This window comes from Henckelia pumila, chromosome 4, assembly GCF_033568475.1.
Source record: "Henckelia pumila isolate YLH828 chromosome 4, ASM3356847v2, whole genome shotgun sequence".
NCBI classification, from domain to species: domain Eukaryota; kingdom Viridiplantae; phylum Streptophyta; class Magnoliopsida; order Lamiales; family Gesneriaceae; genus Henckelia; species Henckelia pumila.
In genome coordinates this window covers 97,909,842-97,937,274 of record NC_133123.1, presented here as the reverse complement: position 1 = coordinate 97,937,274, position 27,433 = coordinate 97,909,842, and the positions used below count along the sequence as shown (strand labels likewise).

General features: G+C 33.9%; 2 protein-coding genes and 1 long non-coding RNA gene across 6 annotated transcripts; 2 read left to right on the top strand and 1 right to left on the bottom strand.

The window, feature by feature from the left end:
* The first annotated feature begins 14,772 nt into the window (after window positions 1–14,772).
* LOC140864278 (uncharacterized) lies at window positions 14,773–18,501 on the top strand. Its single transcript, XM_073268363.1, has 3 exons — window positions 14,773–15,094; window positions 16,249–16,905; window positions 17,684–18,501. The coding sequence occupies exons 2-3, from the start codon at window positions 16,298–16,300 to the stop codon at window positions 18,354–18,356; spliced, it is 1,281 nt and encodes a 426-aa protein (XP_073124464.1). The 5' UTR covers window positions 14,773–15,094; window positions 16,249–16,297; the 3' UTR covers window positions 18,357–18,501.
* A 761-nt stretch (window positions 18,502–19,262) lies between these two features.
* Window positions 19,263–23,346, top strand: LOC140867475 (uncharacterized). 4 transcript variants are annotated; one of them, XR_012145154.1, is made up of 4 exons: window positions 19,263–19,616; window positions 20,817–21,059; window positions 22,553–22,647; window positions 23,223–23,346. It is a non-coding gene; the product is annotated as an uncharacterized lncRNA (long non-coding RNA). The 4 variants fall into 4 exon arrangements; XR_012145156.1 differs by having other exon boundaries at window positions 22,522–22,647; XR_012145153.1 differs by lacking the exon at window positions 23,223–23,346 and having other exon boundaries at window positions 22,553–22,856.
* A 483-nt stretch (window positions 23,347–23,829) lies between these two features.
* On the bottom strand, window positions 23,830–25,492 carry LOC140865628 (xylulose 5-phosphate/phosphate translocator, chloroplastic). Its single transcript, XM_073270316.1, has one exon. The coding sequence runs from the start codon at window positions 25,372–25,374 to the stop codon at window positions 24,106–24,108; it is 1,269 nt and encodes a 422-aa protein (XP_073126417.1). The 5' UTR covers window positions 25,375–25,492; the 3' UTR covers window positions 23,830–24,105.
* Between the last annotated feature and the right edge of the window lie 1,941 nt (window positions 25,493–27,433).

Here is a 27,433-nt window from a genome sequence, read left to right as displayed (position 1 = left end):
CACACACACGTAATTCAATCGATGAACGGTTGATACCCATACCATGGAAACGTTCCATGAAAAATTTTTAAACTTCCGCTGCACCGGGTATCAATCGTAATTGGTCTGGGAACTCGCCAGTTTTCCAACAGTGGTATCAGAGCCAGGTTGCTCAGATCAATCGATTGAATTAATCAATTGTACAAAATTTTTGAGTCTCGGTTTTTGAAACAAAATAAATATGTTTAATAAAAAAAAATTTTTTTTTCGGGGGCGAAACCCGGGCAGCGATTGGATCGCTGCCCGGAAGGGGCAGCGATGGTCGCTGCCCCCAGGGGCGGCGCACGGCGCCGCCCAAAGGGGGCGCACGGCGCCGCCCAGGGCGGCGACCGTCGCCGCCCAGGGCGGCGCACGGCGCTGCCCAGGGCAGCGCTGGGCGCTGCGCAGGGCAGCGCTCGGCGCCGCCAGGGCAGCAAGCGTTGCTGCCCTAAGGGGGCAGCCGGGCTGCCCCGGCCCGCGCCCCGGGTGCGGGCCAACCCGGGAGTGTCCCGGGTGGCCCGCGGGAAAAATTAATATTTTATTAAAAATTAATTTTAATATGTTAAAATTTTATTTTTGGTCCGGTCAAAAATTGTTTTTGATTGGTTCACGAGATTTCGGATCGAATTGTTCGAGTCCGTAAATTTTAAAATTGATTTTGGATAAATTTGAATTTTTGGAAAATTTTAATATTTTATCCGTAAATTGAATTTTGAAATCAATTATTTTGGTACAATTGATGATAAGATATGATCTTATGATATATTGAGTAAAATATGATTTTATTTGTAAAATTGGATTTTATAGATAAAATATGATTTTATTTGATATGGAGATAAAATATGATTTTATATGTGAAATGTGATTTTATATATAAAATATGATTTTATCTTGTTTAAATTTGAATTGCCACAGCATGTTATCCAATAAATTAATTTTGAATTAAATGTTATTGGATAAGGATGATCGATTGCCATGACCAATTTTGTAGGTGTATGTTAGGAATTTACATTTTGTCTTTATTGTTGTTGGTTTTATTAATGGGCCTGGTTTATGGCCCGATATGAATGTCATATGTAATAAAAGTGGGCTTGGTTTATAGCCCGTTCCCACCCCCTAAAAATGTATCCCCTACTTGTCATTGTTATTTATTGTAAATACATTAGATTTAGTGGGAGATCAAGATTTGAAGATGGTGGGCCCAGCAGACAATGAAGACTGAAGAAATGTAAATTGGAAGCATATGTAATAGGATTGCATTTGCATACTGCATATTACCTAGGATTGGACTAAGACCCGTGATTGGCAACCACGGGTCAATTAGAAATGGAATCGATCATCCTATATAATATGTGATATTATGATTGTATGCATGTTTAGACATAAATTGCGTGAATCCGGCAATGCATGCAATAAATTAAATATGATGAGACAAATATTTTTATAAATAAAATCCCTCATTTTAAATATGATTTAAAATTTATATCAAGATAAATAAAGGAAATTTAAATATTGTTTAAATGTTCCTACCTTCCATCAACGGTCAATGTATGTGATGCTACCCGCGGATACGGTCCGGCTCATATTATTGGGGGGGCCCGTCCGTCGGAAAGCTGTACATTGGATCGACAAATGTTGTAAGTTGGGTGGAACTCCCATGGGATCGGCTCATATTATTGGGGGATCCACATGGCGACCGTCCATCACAACTTAATATTGATGGGTCATCTTGACATGTCACTTTAAACGGCGTCATATTATTGGGCCCTTATTGGACATGAGGTAAATACATGGGGGTTGCTTTGGAAGCAATTGGGCTCTACCTTTTGAGAATTATGGTTGGCTGATATTATTCGGGACCATAAGTTTGTCAATTGGACTCCATGTTCTCACTAAGGAAAAAGTTTCCCGTTTTCACTAGAGGGTGGTGAAATCGTTAAAATAGTGGGAGTGAGATTCATAAAATTAAATTCGCCTATTTTATGTCTTAGTAAATTGTTAAACAATCATTGATATATGTCTGTTTTTCCTTTTCAGTATTTCATACAATGAATTCGCGAAATCCTTTATTCTCGATCCTCGAACAAAACAAGCTGACTGGCGCCAACTATACGGAATGGTTCCGAAAGTTGAAGATTGTCTTAACTTCGGAGAAAATGCTCTACGTGTTAGAGAAAGCACCTCCGAAGGAAGCACCAGCTGACATAAGTCCGGAGGAATTGGCCAAACTTGATGCATGGTGTGACCATGACATCAAGACCAAATGCTATATGCAAGCCTCGATGTCTGATGAACTCCAGAGGCGATTTGAGGACACGGTGAATGCTGCTGACATTCACACGCAACTCAAGGAACTTTTTGGGGCTCAGTCGAGGGCTGAAAGGTTCTCTACTGTTAAGGAGTTGATGACGTGCCGCATGCGTGAAGGGACTTCGGTCCGTGATCATGGGGTACGAGTGATTTGGCTCATACAGAAGTTAGCGACCCTTGATTTGGTGTTGGAGCATGAACTCAATGTGGACTTGCTGCTTCTATCTCTTCCTTCTTCATTTGATGGATTCGTGATAAATTTTAATATGAACAAGATAGAGGCCACCCTTGAAGAGATGGTCAATATGCTCGTTACATATGAATCCACACTTAAGAAGGATAAGCCAGCTTTCTTGGTGGGCTCCTCATCTTCTGCTAAGAAGGGGCCAAGTATGAAGGGCAAGAAACGTTCTGCCCCACCCAAGAAAGTGGAACCCGAGAAGAAGCAAAAGACAAAGGCTTCAAACGATGGAAAATCCAAGGATGTTTGCCATTACTGCAAGAAGCCGGGTCATTGGAAGCGCAACTGCAAGGAGTATCTTGAGCAGTTGGGAACTGCAAAGGGTATGTTCTATATCGAAATAAACATGTCACTTAATACAACTTCTTGGGTATTGGATACCGGATGTGGATCTCACATTTGCAATGATTTGCAGGTGATGACAAGAAGTCGCAGGCTTAGAATGGGTGAGACCCAGCTGAGGCTCGGGAATGGTTCCAGAGTTGAAGCTACGCCATTGGAGATGTTTGTTTGATTTTGCAGAATGGTTTTAAATTATTGTTGAGAGATGTTTTATTTGTGCCAGATTTAATTAAAAACATTATTTCTATTTCTATGCTTGATAGAGATGGTTATTCTTGTAATTTTGTGAATGGGATTTGCAATATTTACAAGAATGAATGTTTAATTGGAAATGGACAACTTGAAAACGATCTATACAATTTAAAACTAAAAGACGTTCCAGTAAATTGTATTGACAAACCGGCGACAACAAACAAAAGGAAAATCGATAGTCAAAACCCGGCAAACCTTTGGCACGCTAGACTAGGTCATATTTCCTCAAGGAGGATGAACAAGCTAGTGGGAGAGGGCATGTTTGATATGTATGATATTAACTCTCTACCTACTTGTGAATCCTGCCTAAAAGGGAAAATGACTAAATCTCCTTTTAAGGGGAAGCCTGAACGTAGTCAAAATCTGTTGGATTTGATCCATACAGATGTTTGTGGTCCATTTAGAGTAGGGACTCAACATGGCCACACCTACTTCATTACCTTTACTGATGATTATTCTAGGTATGGGTATTTATATTTAATGAAATATAAGTCTGAAGCATTTGAAAAATTCAAAGAATTCAAGGCTGAAGTAGAAAACAAGCTAGGTAAAAGTATTAAAGCACTTCGATCGGATCGAGGTGGAGAATACTTGAGTACCGAGTTTTTGGACTATCTAAAAGAGAATGGGATTCTCTCTCAGTGGACTCCTCCTATGACACCACAGCTTAATGGTGTATCGGAGCGTCGTAATCGAACTTTGTTGGACATGGTTCGATCCATGATGAGCTTCACTGAGCTTCCACCTTCGTTTTGGGGCTATGCGCTTGAAACGGCGGTATTGTTGTTGAATAACGTCCACACTAAAGCAGTGGACAAAACACCATACGAGTTATGGAATGGCAAAGCTCCTAAGTATTCATACTTGAGGATTTGGGGATGTCCTGCTTACGTGAAGCGGACAGTGGGAGATAAGTTGGATAGTCGATCCAGCTTGTGTTATTTTGTGGGGTATCCGAAGAATTCAATCGGATATTATTTCTATTATCCTGCTGAAACAAAGGTGTTTGTTTCACGGAATGCCACCTTCTTGGAGAAGGAGTTCTTATTGGATAAGAAAGGCGAGATGATGGAACTCGAAGAAGTTCGAGAAGAACCCGAAATACAAAATAACGATCCCACACCTCAGGAACCATTGCTGGACACGCCTGCACCTAGAAGATCCGAGAGGACTTCTAGACCTCCAGTTCGATATGGTCTTCTTCTTGAAGAGGGTCAAGATGAACCCGACATTGGATGTGATCCAAGAAGCTTCAAGGAAGCAATTTCTGATGCGGATTCGAATTTATGGCTTGAAGCTATGCAATCAGAATTGGATTCGATGCATACTAACCAAGTCTGGTCTTTAGTGGATCCTCCCGATGGAATTGTTCCAATAGGGTGTAAATGGATCTACAAAAGAAAGCTTGGGCCTGATGGTAAGATATTGACTTACAAGGCGCGATTGGTGGCGAAAGGTTATACTCAAAGGCAAGGAGTTGACTATGATGAAACCTTTTCACCAGTCGCAATGTTCAAGTCCATAAGAATCCTAATTGCCATAGCTGCATGGTATGACTATGAGATATGGCAAATGGATGTGAAGACTGCTTTTCTTAATGGAGACATTAAGGAGGAAATCTATATGAAGCAGCCTGAGGGGTTCACATCCATGGGAAGCGAGCATAAGGTATGCAAGCTTCAGAGATCAATTTATGGTCTAAAACAAGCATCAAGAAGTTGGAACCAGAAATTTGATGAAACAATAAAAGATTTTGGTTTCATCAAGAACCCGGAGGAACCTTGCGTGTACAAGAAAGTAGTTAAGGATGCGGTGACATTCTTAGTACTTTATGTTGATGACATCCTACTCATTGGGAATGATGTAGGGATGTTGCAGTCAACAAAGATATGGTTATCAGGTAGATTTTCGATGAAGGATTTGGGTGAGGCATCCTACATTCTTGGGATACAGATCTATAGGGATAGATCTAAGAGAATGATAGGACTCACTCAATCAACCTACATCGATACCATATTGAAACGGTTTTCAATGGATGGGTCCAAGAGAGGACATCTACCCATGTGTCATGGAGTTTCTCTATCCAAGTCTATGTGTCCCAAGACTGATGCAGAGATAGAGAATATGACACATGTACCATATGCGTCAGCTATAGGTAGTATCATGTATGGGATGATATCTACCAGACCGGATGTAGCATTTGCTCTGAGTGTCACGAGCAGATATCAGTCTAATCCTGGTCAGATGCATTGGAAAGCCGTGAAGGACATTCTTAAGTACTTGCGAAGGACTAAGAATATGTTCATGGTTTATGGAGGACGAGAACTCAAACTGGAAGGCTATACCGACTCTAGCTTCCAAAGTGATGTGGATGACTCGAAGTCAACCTCTGGATTTGTGTTCATGCTCAATGGTGGTGCTGTCTCTTGGAAGAGTTCCAAGCAGGACACCACAGCGGATTCCACCACTGAGGCTGAATACATTGCAGCATCAGCTGCTGCTAAAGAGGCCGTTTGGATGAGGAATTTCGTCCAAGAGTTGGGCGTCATTCCTGAATTTTTTGGTCCAGTCCCGGTGTACTGCGACAACACGGGTGCCGTTGCTCAAGCAAAGGAACCAAGGTCTCATCAAAGATCCAAACACGTACTGAGGAAATACCACATAATCCGGGAGATTGTGGAAAGAGGAGACATCAGTGTCGAACGAGTGGCCTCTGCAGACAATATCGCTGATCCACTTACTAAGCCTTTGCCAGGACCATTGTTTGACAAACATCGCGAAGCAATGGGTCTACGTAGTATGACTAGTTGGATATAGGGCAAGTGGGAGATTGTAAGAGTGGGTGCCCAGTGAGCCAACTGTGTGGCTATGGGCTTTGTTGACTCTTTGTATAAACAATCTTTTGTTTAATATTATTTACACTTTTATGGCAATGACTTTATATTACTTCATATTGTTATATTGTGATATACTATTGTTGTTTTGATAAAGACCTTGAATATACTATAGTGTATGTAAGATGTGGTAGAACATGGAGATGTCTATCATGAAATACATCTTATAGTCACTGTATATTCTAAAACCGTTCCTAGTCGATTGAGCCGTCCGATAATAAGGATAAGGATCGCTCGAGTTTGAGACTAGCATTTGCGATGCGGAGTACCACGTTTCATTGGTAGGGAACATGGAGATGTTCGAAGCATGCAAATGGATATTCATAGGATGAATAGTCGAACTACCCTATCCGGACTTTCCAAGTGGTTATCACTTATCGAGTGGATAAAGTCCGCGGTTTTGGTTGTACACCATTAGTCCTTACGACTTGAAACATCATGGAGACTCTATATGCTAGTACTGTGCTTTGACTCGTTTACCGACTCTGAGGGGGTCATCAGGTGTCGAGATTGGGTACAGTTACGACACATATAGGAGTCAATGCATTGTTGTCAAGGATTCACCACATACTTGCGAGTGTGGATATCCTATGCGATCTGAGGAGATATTAGTGTGACAAATCTCTGGCCAGAGTACTTGATGTGATTTAAGAAATGGTTTCTTAGTAGCACATGCGATGTCACTAATTTGATCTTCAAGATGTATTGCATAGTTATCGAATCTTGAGCGACTCTCGATATACCAATGGTTGTTGATTCGATCGGGATATATGGATGAAGGGACCGTACTGTACGTTAACCAAAATCTACTGGTTCTTGTAGGCACTATCAGTGATACCTAGGGAATCATGGGGCGATGTTGCTAGGCGCTTTACCATGATTCGTTGGGCAAGTCGGAAAGTGTTGTTCCGAGTCACAAGGAGTTGTGAGCCCACGGCTAGCTGTATCCCTGAACCATTGAGGGTCACACAGTGTAATGGAGTTTTAATCCCCGTTGAGATAGTTAAATTTAAAGAGTTAAATTTAATGAACTAAGGAGTTGGACTTCTTAAATAAGAGTAAGGGAGTAGGATTTCCTAAAATGACATAGGGATGGACATTTTTGGAAACCACTGAATTCGGATTCAGGAAAATTTATTTTGACTTTAAAACGTGCAGAAATGGTTTCTGTGCACATTGGTGAAATCGTTTCATCAATCGGAGTCACGATGAATTTTATATTAATTTCTGAACGAGCGGGCTTTGCTTGCCGGGCCCCAGCTTATGACTAATGGGCCCTAAGGTGTTAGTGGCCTGCATTATAAATAAGTTATTTCAGTACAGAAATTACACACAACAGGTCATAATTTTTGAGACAGAGCAAAAATCGAACCCTAGCCTCTCTCTCAACAAATCGGCCGAACCCTCCCCCTCTGCCCGAGAAATTCCGGTCTGTGATTTTGAATCGCAGTAAGGAATAGCGAATCAGATTCGTTTATTCTCTTCGCAGAAAACTTCTGATAGATTTTCTAGTGCAATCTATCAGAGGGATTAAACCTCTGTTCGTGGACCTGATTGAAGGCGTTCATCGGTTCCAGGGAGAGACAACAAGAGCAGAATTGTTCTGTTGGTGTCCATTAATCTCGTTGCGAGATTTGAGGTAAAATTTATTTAATTGTTATTTAAATTTTACACACACGTAATTCAATCGATGAACGGTTGATACCCATACCATGGAAACGTTCCATGAAAAATTTTTAAACTTCCGCTGCACCGGGTATCAATCGTAATTGGTCTGGGAACTCGCCAGTTTTCCAACAGGTTGAGGTTAAGGCCTTGGTTGGTTGAGAAGTAGATGGTTCATCTTCTGTTCTCATGTTGAGCTCGAACTCATAGGCTTTGAGATCTGCAAAGAGATCATGCAGTTCAACCTTGCTCAAGTCTTTTGACTCTCTCATGGCCACTGTCTTGATCTCCCATTCTTTGGGCAGAGCTCTCATAACCTTCACAGCAATTTCACGGTTAGTATAAGTTTTACCTAAAGCAATAAGATCACAGATGATACTACTGAACCGTTCATCAAATTCAGCCATGGTTTCCCCTGGCTTCATTTTGGCGTTGTCATATTTTTGAATGGCCAGAGTGAGCTTGTTTTCCTTTGTCTGGTCATTCCCTTCACACAGCTGAGTGAGCTTCTCCCAAATCTCCTTTGCTGTGGAACATGACTTGATTTTGCTGAACATATTCTTGTCCAGTGTTTTGTATAGGATGTCCCGGGCCACATTGTCAAGATTGGCCTTCTTTTTGTCCTCAGTGGTCCACTCAGCTCTTGGTTTCTCAATCATTTGTCCTGCACCATCGGCTAGAGCTGGGTTGACCTTCATAATTTTGATAGGACCGTCTGTTATGACATATAGCATGTCATCATCCTGTGCTGCAAGATGTGCCTGCATGCGAATTTTCCAATCATCATACTCTTCTTTAGAAAACATAGGAATTCTGTTGAAAGAAGTCATGATTTGAAAACTTCAGATCAGCAGTTGAGAAAGGAATCCGCTCTGATACCACTTGTTGGGATCGGTTCAGAGGGTAGAGGGGGGGTGAATACACTCTGAAACTTTTCTTCTTCTTCTTTAAAATGATCAAGTGAGGTTTAGTTCACTTAATCAGTTTTCTCAACTTCTAAAACGTTTTGAACAACTTAAATAGTGCGGAAATAGTTCAGAGGTTTTAGTGATGCAAAGTTTATAATGCAGTGTATGAGCAGGATGTAAGATAAATGGCAGTAAATGCTAAAGCACGATTTTATGGAAGTTCGAAGGCTTAATCCTTCTACGTCTCCCCTTCTTCCACTTAGGAAGAAATTCACTAGAAGACTTTGGTTATTACAACGTCTTGTAATACACCCACTTCAGACTTAGGACTTATCCAATGCCTAATCCGAAACTCCTAGATTTACACAGATAAGATTCTCAGTTCTTATCAGACTGGTGGAAGCTTTCAGAGCAGCTTCAAGTCTCTTCAACACTGAGTATAGTTGAGTTGAGCTTCTCAGACTGCAGAGCGGTCGAGAGGCTTGAAAACCCTAGGATGATCCTTGACGATCAGATATGTGAACTGTAGGCGAGGGTTTATTTGAGCAGCAGATGAATGATCTTGTAAGTGTGCTCAAGTATATCAGATGAGGACTTCTGATATTATTCAAGTGATTGAAATTTTTCTGAGTTGCTTGTCTCTCTTCGTTGTCTCGTATCACTTGTTGTTGTTCACGTTGTGTCTCTCTTTTTTAGCAATCTTCCCTTTATATAGGTCAATCATCAACGTCTTTATTTTGAACGTTCTGATGCTGCATTGAATGCACATTTAATGCTCATAAATGCATTGATGATTCTGCATGAGGATCGTACACTGCAGACAACTTCCAGGGTCCAAAACTGGAATAAACGGTCGAATGCTTTATCTGCAGTCATTCTGTGTTTTTGCCATTTTGGTACAACCTGTTGTCTTGATTTGCAGGAGTCAACAAATCTTCTGAAACGCCGGTTCTGCTTTTAATAAAGGATCCTGCAAAGAACATCTTGTCACAGGTACTTGTCTCGAGATATCTAGATAGGCAGTTGGCATTCTACCGGTAGAGATATTTGTCCTCTGCTGGTTTGAATAACCAGTCGATAAGCTTGTGACTTCAATCGGTCGAGAGATAAAGGCGGTTGACAAGCTTCCGGTAGATAGATTTATCCTCTGCTGGTTTTGATAGCCAGTCGATAGGCTTGTGACTTCAGCCGGTCGAGGGCAAAGGCGGTTGACAAGCTTCCGGTAGATAGATTTATCCTCTGCTGGTTTTGATAGCCAGTCGATAGGCGTGTGACTTCAGCCGGTCGAGGGCAAAGGCGGTTGACAAGCTTCCGGTAGAAGTTGTAGTAGATTCCTGAAATACAATGGTTGGCAGCACATTCCTATACAATGAGTTGTTGTTTGTTATCACCAAAATATCGGATTCAACAATACTAACAATTATATAATGCAAACCAATAAACACATATTATAAAATTACAAAACATAAAAATAAAATAAAATATAATAAATTTTAATCTATGCATATAACAATATATGTCTATATATGCACATATATTATATATATAACTATATATATATATATATATATATATATATATATATATATATATATATATATATATTTCAATGTAATAATATATATATTCTATATTTATATAGTATATCAATAATAAGGTAATATATATGCATATATATCTAATATAATAACAATAACAATAATAAAGTTTATATATATATATTTTAGTCTTTTAATATATATATATATATATATATATATATATAATATATTTTATATTTATATAGTATATCAATAATAAGGTAATATATATGCATATATATCTAATATAATAACAATAACAATAATAAAGTTTATATATATATATATTAGTCTTTTAATATATATATATATATATATATATATATATATATATATATATATATATATATATAATTCTATATTTATATATATTATAAGATTTATGCTTCTGGTGGAAACGTGAAAATGAAGGTGGAAGGGGGTGGAGGCGGATGGGAAGGGTTTGGACGTGAATAGGGTAGGGTAATTAGGAGGTAATTTAGGTGTAATTAGTATAAATTAATTACAAATTTGAATAATTAAATAAATAAATATTATCAATAAAATTTAAAATAATTATTTGAAATATTATTAATTTAATTTTAGTTAATTTTACATATATTTGTATAAAAAAATTCATTAATGGTATATATATTATAATTTTGGTTCAAAATATGATATTTGATTAGATATTTCAAATTTTTAAATTTGATTAGATGTTTTAATATTTTGGTTTAAAATCTATATCTTTATGTAAGTATAATGATTTTAAAATAATATTATTATATTTACACACTTGATAAACATAATAAATATTATCATAGATATTTTTTTATAGTTACAATAGATAATTATAACAATATAATAAAATATATAAATTTGAACAAATAATAACAAAATAAGTAATAAATAATTTAATTATGCATTACAAATTTGAGTAAATAAATATATATTTTCAATAAAATTTAAAATAATTATTTGAAATATTATTAATTTAATTTTAGTTATAATATTAATAACATCCACCAACAACTACAAATGTTCACCCGCTCTTCCTGATTCCAGTCTTGGAGGAAGGGAGCTTAACTATTCTTTATTATTAATACATTTAATTTTTATTATATTAATATAATATATTTAATTATAAAAAAGAAGAAATTTGAAATATATACTAAAACATATTATTAAAATAAACTTAAAATTCAAAATAATGCTTAAAAAAATTCTGAAAAATAATCCATACCTTTAAATGGATTTTTTTTAAGTACCTACAAATAACAATTAAACATATTCAATTATAGTAACTCAATTAAACCAAAACACCCAAATTTCAAAACTCTAATCTCGAATTTACCTTCAAATTTTGAAATAGAGCTCCAACCAACCTAAATATTTTATTCCTAGCTTGAACAACGATCGGCGGCGATGAACAACGGTGAAAAAAAACACGATTGATCGGACAATGTTTCCGAGATGGCGAAGAAAACTCGAAAAATTGGTGTAAAAAAAAACTCTCGTTGCAAGGATTCCAAAACTACTCTCGGATTTGCAATCAGACGAACGATGACGGAGAAATCTACTGTCAAATAAACTAAAATTGAGAAGAGGAGAAAAAAATGTTGTAGAGATAATAATAGAGGAACGAAATTGTTTCTGAAAAAATTAAGAGAGGTGGGTGGGGCAGCAGAAATAATAATGGAGGAACGAAATAATTTTAAATTGGGCAGCGTCCGCGCCCCGTGGCGGAGGACGCTGCCAACTAGGCAGTGTCCTCCGCCACGGGGCGCGGACGCTGCCTAATAGGTAGCGTCCACGCCTCGTGGTAGAGGACGATACCTACGTGTACACGAACGTCCGCTATCAGACTTGGCGTTTTACGGTATTTGTGAAATTTTTTTTATTTTACGATATTTTTGAAATTTATTTTTTAATTTACATTAAAAATAATAAAAAAAAACCCCACTTTCTTTATGTTGTAAAATCTCTATTTACCAATAAAAAAACCTCAAGTTAAATCATTTTATTTGTTAACATCTAAACTTTTAATATATAGAAAAAATTTCATGATTTTAATAAAATATAAAAAAAAAAAAAAAAACTTTTTTTGATCTAAAATTTAATTATTCATAATTTATTCAAGATTTTGCTGGGTATAAAATTTTATTCATTTTTTATATATAGAAAATACAAAAAAAAGTAACGGGGTTAAAAAATTTTGATTTACCAAAAATTTATTCAGTTTCTTGGGGTATGATGTAAAGTTATAAATATTAAAATTAATATTAAAAGGTAAAATATTTTATTACTTCTTAATATTTTTGGTAGGGCATAATCTAACGACTAAAGCATAATTATAACGATATAAAGATATTATTCGAACTTTATTCATTTCATATAGATATATATATTTTTTTGTACTCATTCATTTCATATAGATGTATTAAAAACAATATTCTGCTATTTTATTTTTTGTTTAGAAAAATGTTTACTACACTAATATATTAACTAAAAATTTGATAAATTACATTTTATTGGTAATATGTCTCGTTTATAAGATAATGTAATAAAATTAAACTTTGACTTTATAATTGCAATAAAAACATAAGAAAATGTATGGAATAAATTATGAAAAACATAATAATGAAATATTTATTCCAAAATTAGAAAGGAACATAATAACAAACAATCGATATATATGTCGAATAATATTTGTAATTACTCAACAAAATAATATTTTCATATTGTTCTAAATTTAAAAATATGGTATAACTAAATTATAAAAAAATTGAAATACTAAAGTCCCATATAATTTAATTATTTTAGGAAGAAAAAATACTAATAAATTTAACCAAACAAGAAGAGAAATCAATGGGAGGATACTATAGTTCATTTCTATCACAAAAATTAAAATTGAAGCACAATTAATAAATAGTGGAGTGTAAATAACACTTCCCTACGATTGCGTTTACTTAGTGTGATGTGATTAAATATGGATAAATCATATTAGGATCGCTTATTAAAATGATTTTGAAGGATGTTGAATAATAATGGCTAAGCAATATCATTTTTACTTTGAGTTATTAATTTTAGAATTGAAATAATGATCGAGGGACAAATTACAGTTTTACTCTCCACCTATGATAAATAATCTTATGTTTAATTTTGTATTAATGTAATTTGGATTGGATTATTTTTGAGTATTTTAAATTATTATTGATTTACACATGAGTCATTTTCACTTATCAAAATTATTGGTTATAAAAATATTTATTTTTAAGTTAAAATTACGTATTTTTCAAAATGGATAAAATTGGTAAACTGAGCTATTAAAAAAGAGAGACAAGGAGAAATTGAGACGTAAATAAAAGAATTAATTAAAGGAGGATAGATTATGATTTGTGTGAACTGTGGATATATATTTTTTCATAAATATTGTTTAGGATATGTTATATTTTATGTAATTAAATATGAGATATCTGATGAAATTAGGGTAGGATGACGGACCTTGAGATTATTTATTTTTTTAAGAAAAAAATGGATGAGATTGAATTAATAAGTTCGTTATATGGATATCAAGCCAAGTAAACACACCCTACAAATATTAGTAGTTTATAATAATTATTTTTGGGGCCATACTTAATTTTTTAATATATATATAATATATATATATATATATATATATATTTATATATATATATATAATATATATATCGTTTTCTTGTATATATAAGAATATTCTATATTAATTATATGGGATCATAATTTAATTTTGAATTTGAATAAAATATCGTTTATCTTATCAAACCATGGTTTTATCATATTATGATATCATTTTTCTTTATATTTAATATTTTCTCTCTTAATATTTTAATTTAAAAATTTATTAACTTTTATTTTAAAATTTTTTTTCTAAAAAAAATTCATGATTCGCTAATATATATATATATATATATATATATATATATATTATTCACTTTCAAAAATATTTTAAATTTTTAAAAATGTTTATTTATATTTATTTATTTATTAAATTTCCAGATATCATCTATAATAAAACAATTCAAAAATCAATGATAATTATTCCAACTTTGTATGAACGCATGTCATAAATTTGTACAAATGAAAAATATCTATTTCAAATTTATATTTCTACTTAACAAAAAAATTATCATAAAAGTCTATTTTACTAAATATGTAGATCATTTGTAGCTAGTAACTACCCTATGTTATCCACTTTTCAATAAAAATTAAAAAAATAATAAAATATTAAACTCTTTAGCTTTAGCTCATATTATCTCTAGTATAAAAAACATTATTGTTGGAAAAACTCATGAAATTTAAATAATTATTCTAAAAAATTTATTAGAAATTCTCTATCCCATATATAAAAGCATGACTACATTTTCGACATGAACGTTTGGACATTTATACGTGAAATATTATTCATCAAATTTTCGTGAAATAATATTCATCAAATTTTATAAATTTAATCAATAATTTCTTATGATTTTTATATAGTTTTGAATCAAAATGGGACACAATTCTTAATTTCTCCGACGATTTTCTTAAACGTATTCACATATGCTTTGGCGGAATATGAACATACAAGTACGCACACATCCATCAAAATGAGATATTGCCATTAATATAATTTACCAGCATTTCCCCGTCTCGTCATGTGTGTAATATATTCATGAAAACCCTCTTTCCACAGTGTGCATTATCTTTCTTGGATCTGATATCAGTGAGAACCCATAAATCTTGCTGAAAAGGGGGGCAAAAGTTTCAACTCTGAGCCTGTTTTCTCTGGAAATTTTTGTCGGAAGCCATGAAAGTTTTTACCGCTTTCTGGGGTGAATTCTTGAGTGGCTTTTCCGAGAAGAAGAAATTTTCTTTGTAGCAAAGGTGGGTGTTTGGGCCAAATTCGACTAAGTTTTTGTCCCGAATCTTTTTTATTTTTGCAAGTTTACTTTTCTTGAAAAAGTAATCTTTACTACCTTCTTGGTTCTTGTTGCTTTGTATTCTTGTAGTTATGTGCTTTAATGCGTGTGATTCTTTTGGGTTTTTGGTGAATTTGACTTCACTTTTGGTGATGTATTTATGTTTTTGAGTTTAATTTCTTGGATGGAATGCAGCTGACTTTTCATCTCTCAAGCTATGATCTTTTGGTCTGAAATATATGAATCGACTTTGTTGAATGGTCATCAATAGTTGGTTTGAATCAAGAATTGGTAATCCATAAAAGAGAGTTAAGAATTTGTTCATAAAGGTTTCTAATTCAGTTTAGTAAAGTCAACCGTAAAGTTTTTCACAAATTTTAGGCTGTTTGAGTGTAGATTGGCTGCTGCAAAATGGTCAATAATTTTGTGGAATCATGGTGGATACATAGACTCTGTGACAACAGGGATTATTAGACGTGTCTCCTTTGAAGGAAGAACTATGAAGGCAGATCAAGAAATGAACTACAATTGTTTTTTGCGAAATAAAATTGCTGAGATTTTGTTGTAGCTTTCGTATATTAGCTAACAAAAGCATTCTTTTTTGTTATCTCACGCATGAAGTGTTTAATGTGTGTCCACCCTGATAAATGTCGTTCTTGTTCCCTTTGATTCCAAGAACTTAGGTGAACAACAGTTTCGATTCCATCTAGTACTTGACCGGTTGTGGTTTGAAATTCGTGGTACATACTTGATTGTTTATATATTTTAGTAAATGGCAGAAAGTAAATAAACAGTGGTTTGTTGGATGACTTGATCATTAGTTTTTCTTTAATGCTATTTACCCTTATCCCACTGTTGGTATCCTTCATATTTGGATCAATGTGATGAAATGCCACAATTATGCGACAATGTTCAGCTAAATTCTTACCTTCCTTAGATGTGGATATGATGACTTAAGCCTCATATTTCTCAAGTATTAACATTAATTCTGTTTGGAAAATAAGAATGGACTCTTGTTTGTTTATGATAAAGGTTTCTGTAGATTCGTCTTTTGCTATTAAAAGCATTTCAACATGTTACCATTCTGATGGTTATCTGTTAATTTGACATACCTTTTAGCTTGGATAAACTCATAGCATCGGCAGATGGAAAAGGACCTTTGATGTGAATGGATCCTCAGGCTTTTATTAGGTTGTCAATAGGCTCCTTGGGGCTTCGAATTTCTGGGACAGCTCTTACGGCAGCAAAATCCAGTAATCACGCCATATCCACTCCATGTGTTTGTGAGATTCGTCTGCGTGGATTTCCTGTTCAAACAACACAAATTCCACTTATATCTTCTCCTGAGTCAACCCCCAATCCTCACAGCATTTCCTCAAGCTTTTATCTTGAAGAATCGGACTTAAAAGCATTGTTGGCGCCAGGATGTTTGTATACTTCACTGGCATCTCTTGAGATACTGGTCTTTACTGGTCGAAAGGGCACTCATTGTGGTGTTGGTGTCAAAAGGCAGCATCTTGGGACGTTTAAGTTAAATGTTGGGCCCGAATGGAGTGAAGGAAAACCGGTTATTCTTTTCAGTGGTTGGATCAGCATCGGCAAAAACAGGCAGGAGAATGGAAAGCCAGGAGTCGAGCTTCATTTGAGGGTGAAGCTGGATCCTGATCCAAGATACGTATTTCGGTTTGAAGATCAGACTAAACTGAGTCCACAGATTGTTCAGCTTCAAGGAACTGTAAAGCAGGCTATTTTCAGCTGCAAGTTTAGTCAAGACAGGTGATATTGACTTCTTTTCTTGCTTTTACATTTTTATAGATGGTTAAATATAGTTGTGAAACATGCTGTACATATATTCTGGTTTGACACCTGCAATGAGGGGTTCGTATCACTTCTAGCGGCTTTTCTGAACAACCAGGTAATGAATGTTTTAGTGGAAAGATTTGTACTAAAGAAAATGATTTGAGTAATGAATTTCAATTAAACTGAATATAAGAGGATTTAAAAACCTGAATTGTTGACACAAAAACTCGAAGGCTGCTTTTGGATCGATGGTTTTGATCTATATGGATTTCAAATCACTCATGTTTTAGAATTTTAAATCTGTTACCTTTTTAATTCATTTTCGGGAGCCAAATTTGACATTTCAAATTCATTGATTTCCAGATGTTTTCATTTAAAATCTCTTTCCAAATCCATACACCCAAACACATGAAATACTCATGATGGATCGACTTGAAATTCACAAAAGCCAAAAGTATCTAAAAAACCAAAGGGATTTAATGCGGGGATTTAAAATGCTCTAATTTGAATACTTTCACACACACACACACACAAACCAAATTTGGCTCAGATTATATAGATGAACATATGGTTAATCAACAACTAAGTGAAGTTATTTTCGAGGTCTTTGTCTAGAGTTGCCTAAAGTTTTGGTGTTCTTCCATGGCTCTAACTTGTAGGCAGCCATTTGGGTTATTTGGTTTTCCGCAAGATCGTTTTATTAACTTTGTTAATGAATTTATTGTTTGATCAAAGAATGAAAAATATAATTCAGGTTATCTCAGATAGATCCACTTAGCAACTTCTGGTTAACTTCTGCTGATGGTTCCTACCATGAGATCGAGAGAAGAGAGAGGAAGGGATGGAGGGTGAAGATACATGATCTCTCCGGCTCGGCTGTTGCTGCCGCCTTCATTACAACCCCGTTTGTTCCATCAACAGGTTGTGATTGGGTGGCTAAATCGAATCCGGGAGCGTGGTTGATTGTCCGGCCTGATGCATGCCGCCCTGAGAGCTGGCAGCCATGGGGAAAGCTCGAAGCATGGCGTGAACGAGGCATCAAAGATTCTATTTGTTGCCGTTTCCACCTTTTGTCAGACGGACTTGAAGGCGGAGAGCTCCTCATGTCAGAGATATTGATTGATGCCGAAAAGGGCGGTGAGTTCTTCATAGACACTGATAGGCAGGGAGCAAGCCCATTACCAAGCCCTCAAAGTAGTGGTGATTTTACAGCATTAAGTCCTATAACTGGCGGGTTCGTCATGAGCTGTAGAGTTCGCGGGGAAGGGAAATGCAGCAAACCCCTCGTGCAACTTGCCATGCGGCACGTGACGTGTGTGGAAGATGCAGCCATTTTCATGGCTCTGGCCACTGCTGTTGATCTTAGCATAGAGGCCTGCAGACCTTTCCGTAGGCAGAATCGAATTAGTCGTCGACATTCGTCGTGATATGTCGTGCATGGAGAGTAAATTAATTTCTTGATCCAAGAAATGTTGGCTCAAGTTTACTCTTGTGGTTGTCACAGTACTGACAATTTGTATAGAATGAACTCGATTTTCATTGGCATTTGGTTTTTTTACAGCGAGTCAGTGAGACGGCTAATAATCTGCGTTCAGTGAAGCAACTAACTCTCACCTTACATAAAAATAGATTTGTTTTTATCTATATATTAAAAAATTTCTCAATATTTTCATATTTTTAGATGAATCTTTATACAATATTTGTCAAAAATTACTACAAAAATCTTTTTCAAATGTTTTGAGTTGAGCTGAGTTGAATGTAATAATTGTATAACCAGATTTTGAAGCACCTTTCGAGTGTTTCATATGAAATGAGATTAGATAATAGGTTTTGTCATTTTATCAAATGTTTGAATCGATAGTAACTCCAATCTTAACCAGCCAAATGTTCTACTTTGATGGGTGTCAATGGATGGTGCGCTCCCATAAAATTAATTACTCCGTTGATAGTTGCAACAAGATGCTTGATTTCCTTTAGATATAAATTATAGGACCGAATATCGATCACATTTTTTTTAAAATAATCAAAATATCATAAAACTATCCCTCACGGTGTAACAGCAAAATCGACATAAACACGATACACTTCATTAGCTTATCAGGGTGCTTAAAAAAAAAAAGCTAAAGCGCCATTATACCTGAATTCAAGATTGAAGAAGAAAAAGGCATTTTCGGCTAGACAAGATACTATCTCTTTCTATTTTATAAAGGCTGAGGGTAGGATAAAAACTGTTTTATGCGTATGGTATGGTCGTCACTTTGGAATGGCCCAATAAATTAACCAACAAAAAGCAAACCACGAAACCTCACAACCCCTCATTTTGGTATGGCCAAACCCACGAAACAAATCCATCGCCTTGCTCTTCACGTCGTGGCCGAAAAAACTCACGATTTGTACGACCCCTCAGTTTGGTATGGCAAAAAAAAAAAAAAAGTAAAAACTCACGCCTTACTCTTCACAGATCGTGGCTGACATGGATGAAGAAAACCATAAAACCGATCGATTTTTAACTTCTACTTCGGAAAAACCGCCTCTGTTTGCTACAACCCCTTCACTTGAAAGTTCATTGCTTTCTCTTTCGAAGCCGACAAATTCTTATGGCGACGGGAATGGAAAATCAAGCATACATCGAAGAAACCGTCCAGATTTGTTGATATCCTTATGAGTCCAATTGTTCAGCGCCCAAGGTTTCATATTCATTCAATCATAGTTTTAGTTCTTCTGTTCTCTATTCTTTTCAATTTTTCGCAATTCTCCTTCGCTGTCTAATAAAGACTTTAATATCGGTATTCTATTTATCCGAATTATGTTGTTTGTTTTCTGCTTTGTCGAGCTATTTGCTTCAATCATTAACTTATTCCCTTCATGAGAATATGACTAGGCTCTGTGTTGTGTTTTTCTTTTAGTTGTTGTTTATTGTTTGCATTATTAGAATGGTCAAAATGATTTGATGGAACTGAATTTTACCTTACGGCATTTACTTGAATCAATTATTCACACTTTTTCTTTATTGTGTTGTAAAGGAGTTCAGAAAAGAAATGTGATTTGAAGAAATGGAATTTATATTCAACATTTTTGATCTCTGTATACATTTAATTTGAGCAAATATGTTCATCGTTTGTATTTTTATTGACGGGCTTTCATACAATATGGTTTATGAAATAAAATATTTATGATAGTATTAATGTTTGTATTATTTTCTGTTGTATTTAATATTTATGAAACAAAAACAGGAAATACAAAGGCAACAAAATAATTAATGTTTGTATTTAATATTCTGTTGATATTCTGAGCAAATATACGTTTGTTCCAAAAATAAGACAGCAAATATATGTTTGTATTTAATAATACAAACATTTGTATTTGATAATTAACGTTTACTGAGAAATGCTCTTAAAATGTAATTCATCATTTGTATTTCATGATTCAACTTCCTTAATCATATTTCCCATTTGTACGATTTCTATGTTGCTCGGAGTGATTGATGAATAACGATTGGTTTCCGGGTCTCTTTGTTTGTGTTTCTCGCTAAATTTTATCGCAAAAACATTAAAAATTAAGGTACATGTGTAAATTGTATTTTCCCCCATTTTTCAAATATCATGAATTTTTCATGTTGCTTTCTGATTATTTTGATCTCTCAAGTTGTTTCCTGTTGCCGATTGATGTTGCTTGGAGTTGTAGGTTGGTTGAAATTTATTGAAGATTGGGCGTGAGTTATATTATGTTTTGGAATGAGAGTGATTATTTCTATTCTTTTGGATTTAGAGCGATTTTTTCAGGTTAATTCATCATAGTAAAAAAGACAAATCTCACAATTTTCATTTTCTCAATGCCATGCATTTTCATGTCCATCTCTCAACAATAAAATTGTTGGTGCAGAGCAGATCTGATTTTTGTCCAAATTTGTGGGATGATCGTGGATGGTGAAAAGGAGAAAAAATATATGCCAGTGAGGATTGCTCGCGACTGAATTGGAGAAACCCAAGGGCAAACATAGTAGCCGAGAACTGTTGGTTTGGCGGGATCTGAGGATTCTAGGCGTCGCATTGAGGTGGGTTTGTTCTCATCTTGGTAAAGCGCCATGAAGATTGGCGTGATATGAAAAGCCAACATACTGTTTTTTCGAGGTAATTTATATTGCTAGAATCGCAAGACATTAATGAGATTTTCAATTCTTGGCTATGGATTTTGTGATTTTAACATTGTTCGAATGCAGATAAATTTTATATTTATTGTTTTTCAATTTGTATCAATAGCTTTTCTTTGAGTGCGTACCACAGTACGTAGGATTAACGATAATGAAGAGAAGATTGTCATTAGACTCATTATCTCTGTTCACTGAACAACAAAGATTGATTTTCAAAGAAAATGACAAAAGGGCGTTAGTATTTGTCTTCTATATATCTATATGCTTTGCAATAGAAAAAATTGGGAATTTTGAGATACGATGTCAATTAAGTTGAGTTAGATTTATTGTGTATAATTTTATTTATACATTATATTTGTCAGCATATATATTTTGTTTGTTTGTGAATTGAATTGAATATAAGAAAATTTATGCATATATATGGCATTATATTTAGATAAATTTTACCACATCTTATATGTTGAATACTCGAAAATGGAGGTATCTTGTGATTTTTTTTTTTTTTTTTGGATTAAGTTTTGTGTTCTTTATTTTTTAATTTAATTTTTTATTGCTTTGCCTTTTTTTAAATAAGAATTATTTTGCTTTATCCCATTTTTTATTTATTTATTCATTATTCATTGTATATTTTGATCTCATTTATATTGTCGTGTTGATAACATTTGAACACATGTTCATTTATAATGTCGTGTTGATAAAATTTTATTTGGGATATTTGATTTTGAACTCTTACATATAGACATATCTCCTTTTTCTCATTATATGTTACTAAATTTGATTAAATTTTACTTTACTGGCTTATGAGTAGTTCATAACGTGATTTCAAACCAGCATCGTCAGTTTAAATTAACGGCATGTAGTACGATTCTTTTTCATATACTGTTTAGTTCCTATTCTTCTTATTGCTTTCTCTCTTAGAGTTCTTTCTTTAAATTTTCTGAAATGTCAAAAAATTTTTATCTAAAGTTGGATTCTTCTTTTGGAAATTTACGAGGCATGTTAACAAAAATTTATGATCAAAGCGATGCATATGTATCTGTCTAACTATGTATACCTTTAAATTTCATGGTTGATTACGCAAAGTTGAAGCTAGCTTATAACATAAATTTTATTCGTATGATTTCATAATTGATAAATACTATAAATGTTATTTAGTTCAGAATGAAATTATTATTACTTTGTCGTTTGCCACAATTTTACGTCATTTACACATTTTAATGTTTTTTGTGTGTGTTTTTTTTTTGTAGGTGTCTTAATTCCAATTTTTCAAATACTGATGATGACTACGTGATTTAATATTGTCTTCTTCTTAGTAGCCTAAAATTTTATGTTCTCAAGTTTCTTTTTGAATTAATGATAATTACTTTTCATGAACATTTTTTCTTGCAATTTTACTGTTGGTGCATGAGTATGTTAATGGTTTTCATCTATTATTTTGCTAGAAATTACATCATGACATTGGATTCTATGCAGCAACGTACGACTCTTCGGTTCCTACAATTACTACAAGTCCACACATCAAAAATCTAAAATGGAGTTGAGGGAAGTTTAAGTTCAAAAATTGAAATGTAGGAATCTTTTTCAAGTGTATCTAAAGAAATTGCTTATTTCGTGGAACATGTATATATTAAGATTGTATTTTCAATTTTTTTTAGTTCAACGCCTTTCTAAAAGATACATGATGTGTATATATATGTTTTAAATATTTTAGTTATCTTATTTGACTGAATTAAATTTATTTTGAGAACATGTATTAAGTTACACGTATTTGCCACATTTTTTCATTACACACGCAACGCGTGTGCCACGGTTGCTAAATATATGTGATGCATTTTCTTTTTCAAACGTAATGAAATTAAATATTTTTTTATTTGCTACATATATGTCGCAATTTCAATAAGAATAACTCAACATTGCACAAAGAATTTGATAAAAGATGAAAAGTTACATTAGCTATCTGGTTATATCCCGGAAATGTTGTATACAAAGACGTTCTACTTCTACTCACATAAATTGGAAAAAAAATTCTGAAATATATGTTTTTCTTTTATGTATATTAATTTTGTTACATTAAATTCTTAAATGTATATTTAATAGTATTTGCTTGCACTCATTTTATTTATGGTTGTTTTTATTTGGACAGGTAGCATGTCAATGCATCGATGTACAAGGATCAAGAGAGGCTGTGAAAGAATTTTAAATTTGAGTTTTGAAGAGTATAGATTTTTCAAAGTTTATTACAAGGAGTCATAACTTAGATTCTAAAATAAAATATTTCAATTTTAGCTCCAATATGTTTCCAGTTAATTATATGCTTTATTTTTTTCCCGTATATGTTGGTCTTATTTCCATTTATCGGCCGAGAATTATGATCATTTATTAAAAATTCATTGTTTTTATTTTAGATATGATTTTCTTTAGCAATTCTAATTTATGGCAAAATTATGTCAATTTTCTTTACAACTCTATGTTACCCACATTTTGTCATTTCAACTGAGGTAAGATATAATTATTATTTTAGACATTCACTCTCAACATTAATATTAGTTTATAGCACATTTATTCATACACATGTTATACTTAATATTTATATATAAATGTTGCACACGCATCGCGTGAAATACAAGAATATTAGTGCAGAATTTAGATTTGATAAGTAAGCCCCATCACCTCACAAGAAGTTATATCACCTGAATCTTGGACTCTTAAAACCATAAAATCTTGATCACAGACAATCGAAAAATCCCACAACTGAAAACAGCAACAAGTTTAAATCACAGACGGGTAAATGATCGAAACACATAGGAGAACCTTCAGGAGAAAGATCTGGGATTATAGCAATATCAAGTAAATAAAACTAAGCAAGAGATATAAATCTTAGCATGATTCCCAGCTTAAAAAGTTTGGAATCATATTGAAATGTTGAAATATTCGGTCATAGGTAACGGAAAGCAATAAGCAACAAAAATTCCTAGAAGCTCACAATGAACCACAAGAAAGTACAAAAAAAATTGAAAACCATCTTTCTAGTTCTTCTTTTCACCCCCTTCAACCTTTGGTTTCTTAGCCGTTGCCTGCGAATACAAGAAAGTACCGAAAATTGCAATAGCCGATCCGAGTGCATTTAGAGGCCTAACCGGATTCCTGAAAACCAAAACACTAGCAATAATAACAACCACCCTCTTCATAGTGTTCCCAACCGAAAACGTAAGCGGGCTAATGTCATCAAGTGCTTCATACGAGGACTGGTTATATAAATGGTAAAATATGCCTGATACTATCACCCACAGGTAAAATGTGGATGACTGTCCGATAGTTTCAATAGCTTTATGATATCCGGCGATCCATTGAGACCCTTCGACGAATATAGCAACCGGAAATAGATAGAGCAATGAAATAATGGTGATCCAACCATACAAATTCAACCCATTCACTTCTTTGAAACTCTGCAAGCTCTTTTTCGAGTAAATATTTCGTAGCACAAATCCAACATTGCTAATCATGGCACCCCATAAACCTCCAAAATTGAAGGAAACTTCGGTAATGGCAGCTAAAGAACAACCAAACACGATTGGCAAAATGGAGAGCCATACATTTAGTGGATATGAATCACCAAGAAACGAAGAGAACACAACTGTAAACACAGGCTCCGCAGATTTAATCACATGTGTGAAAGAAACAGCAACTTTAGAGAATGAAACACATGCTGAGATATGGCCTATGGTGTGGAAAAGTGCAGGTCCAAGAAGTGCAACAATAAACGATTTGTTTATTTTCGGGCAAGGTTGAATCTTCAATGACCATAGGACAAACATCCAAATAGCCCCACAAAAGAGCTGAAACGATGCAAGAAGCCATGGATAGGGGAAAATATTCAACACCTTCTTATTATATATATTGAAAACAATGTTCTGAAAATACCAGAGCCCAAAAACAACAGCTAGTTTGAAATCCTTGTTCGGCTTTGGGGTCTCGATTTCCCCATCCGGGCTAATTTCTCCCGGGGTTCCGGCGGCTGCTCCGGGTTTGTGGGATGAAAATCTTGAAGAAAATCCACATGGGTGCCCCGAGTTCCTCCCAAAATCTGATCTTGATTCTGAGATCTGGGAAATTGGGAAGCCATGGTTAATGCTTAAGCTTGGAATCTGCAGAGCTGGAGAGTGACAGCGAGTAATCCGGGGACTTGGAGCCCTGTTCACGAGATTTGGATCCAAGAATGAAGCATTTAAGGGATATCTGGAGCTGGGTTTGGAGAAAGTGACGTTAGTGGATGACAAAAGATTGGAAGAAAGCATTTTGTTCGAGGGATTGGAAAGCCTTCTGCAACTGAACACAAACAAAAATGGGAGAAAAAAGTTTGAAGGAAGGGACTATCCCTCTTTCACGCATATCAATCTCACTTCCAAAATAATATTCCAGTATAATTCTAATTTAAATTTGAAGTTTGATAAAATAACCTTGTATTCATACTCAAAGTTTGTAAATTCTATATAGTTGCTGATAATTTTTTAATTCACAAGGGTAGAAGAGAATAAATTATGGGAAGAAAAAAAGTGGAGTGTGAAATGTGTGATTAAAATTTTTTTTTTAAATTATAAAAAAATTTCAACGTGCAAAAAATTAATTATATAGGAGTTTAACCTTAGTTAATAATATAAATAGACATAATAAATTATAAAGACTAGCGATAGAAGCATACACAGTTTCTTGTGTGATATAATATATGATATTTTATGATTTTTTTATTTATGAAATAATATATTATTTAGTATTTGAAAATTAGTTATTAAAAAATAATATTATAAATTTAATATGCTACTATATTAAAAAAGGTAGAAGAAGAAAAAAATAAAGAAAAAAGTAGATAAAATGGTAAAATTGAAAGATATTTTTGCTGTGTCAAGTTTTTTGGCGTGTCATGTTCAAATGCACATGCTTGCTTGTATATAATATAACACATGTATATTATATTTTGCTTGTATAATATATTTATTTTTTAGAATAATTTATTTAGTTATAATTATTTACAAAATAATAATAATTAAATATTTATACTTTTCTACATTTGTTTGTATGAGTTACTTAGTTATAATTTATATTAGCGACTGAGGCACACGCGATGCGTGTGCAATATTTATACATGAATATTAAGTATAATATGTGTATGAATAAGTGTGCTATAAACTAAAATATTAATGTTGAGAGTGAATGTCTAAAATAATAATTATATCTTACCTCAGTTGAAATGACAAAATGTGGGTAACATAGAGTTGTAAAGAAAATTGACATAATTTTGCCATAAATTAGAATTGCTAAAGAAAATCATATCTAAAATAAATACAATGAATTTTTAATAAATGATCATAATTCTCGGCCGATAAATGGAAATAAGACCAACATATACGGGAAAAAAAAACAAAGCATATAATTAACTGAAAAAATATTGGAGCTAAGATTGAAGTATTTTATTTTATAATCTAAGTTATGACTCCTTGTAATAAACTTTGAAAAATCTATACTCTTCAAAACTCAAATTTAAAATTCTTTCACAGCCTCTCTTGATCCTTGTACATCGATGCATTGACATGCTACCTGTCCAAATAGAAACAACCATAAATAAAATGAGTGCAAGAAAATACTATTAAATATACATTTAAGAATTTAATGTAACAAAATTAATATACATAAAAGAAAAACATATATTTCAGAATTTTTTTTCCAGTCTATGTGAGTAGAAGTAGAACGTCTTTGTATACAACATTTTCGGGATATAACCAGATAGCTAATGTAACTTTCCATCTTTTATCAAATTCTTTGTGCAATGTTGAGTTATTCTTATTGAAATTGCGACATATATGTAACAAATAAAAAAATATTTAATTTCATTATGTTTGAAAAAGAAAATGCATCACATATATCTAGCAACCGTGGCACACGCGTTGCGTGTGTAATGAAAAAATGTGGCAAATACGTGTAACTTAATACATGTTCTCAAAATAAATTTAATTCAGTCAAATAAGATAACTAAATATTTAAAACATATATATACACATCATGTATCTTTTAGAAAGGCGTTGAACAAAAAAAAATTTGAAAATACAATCCTAATATATACATGTTCCACGAAATAAGCAATTTCTTTAGATACACTTGAAAAAGATTCCTACATTTCAATTTCTGAACTTAAACTTCCCTCAACTCCATTTTAGATTTTTGATGTGTGGACTTGTAGTAATTGTAGAAACCGAAGAGTCGTACGTTGCTGCATAGAATCCAATGTCATGATGTTGTAATTTCTAGCAAAATAATAGATGAAAACCTTTAACATACTGATAAGTGTATTTCATACACTTA

What these genes read in the sequence shown, in the direction of transcription:
- LOC140864278 (XM_073268363.1), top strand. Translation starts at nt 16,298, where the DNA reads ATGGATCCTCAGGCTTTTATTAGGTTGTCAATAGGCTCCTTGGGGCTT. An exon ending in TGCAAGTTTAGTCAAGACAG is followed by an intron (nt 16,906 to 17,683) that starts GTGATATTGACT and finishes AATATAATTCAG; the next exon opens with GTTATCTCAGATAGATCCAC.
- LOC140865628 (XM_073270316.1), bottom strand. Translation starts at nt 25,374, where the DNA reads ATGCTTTCTTCCAATCTTTTGTCATCCACTAACGTCACTTTCTCCAAA.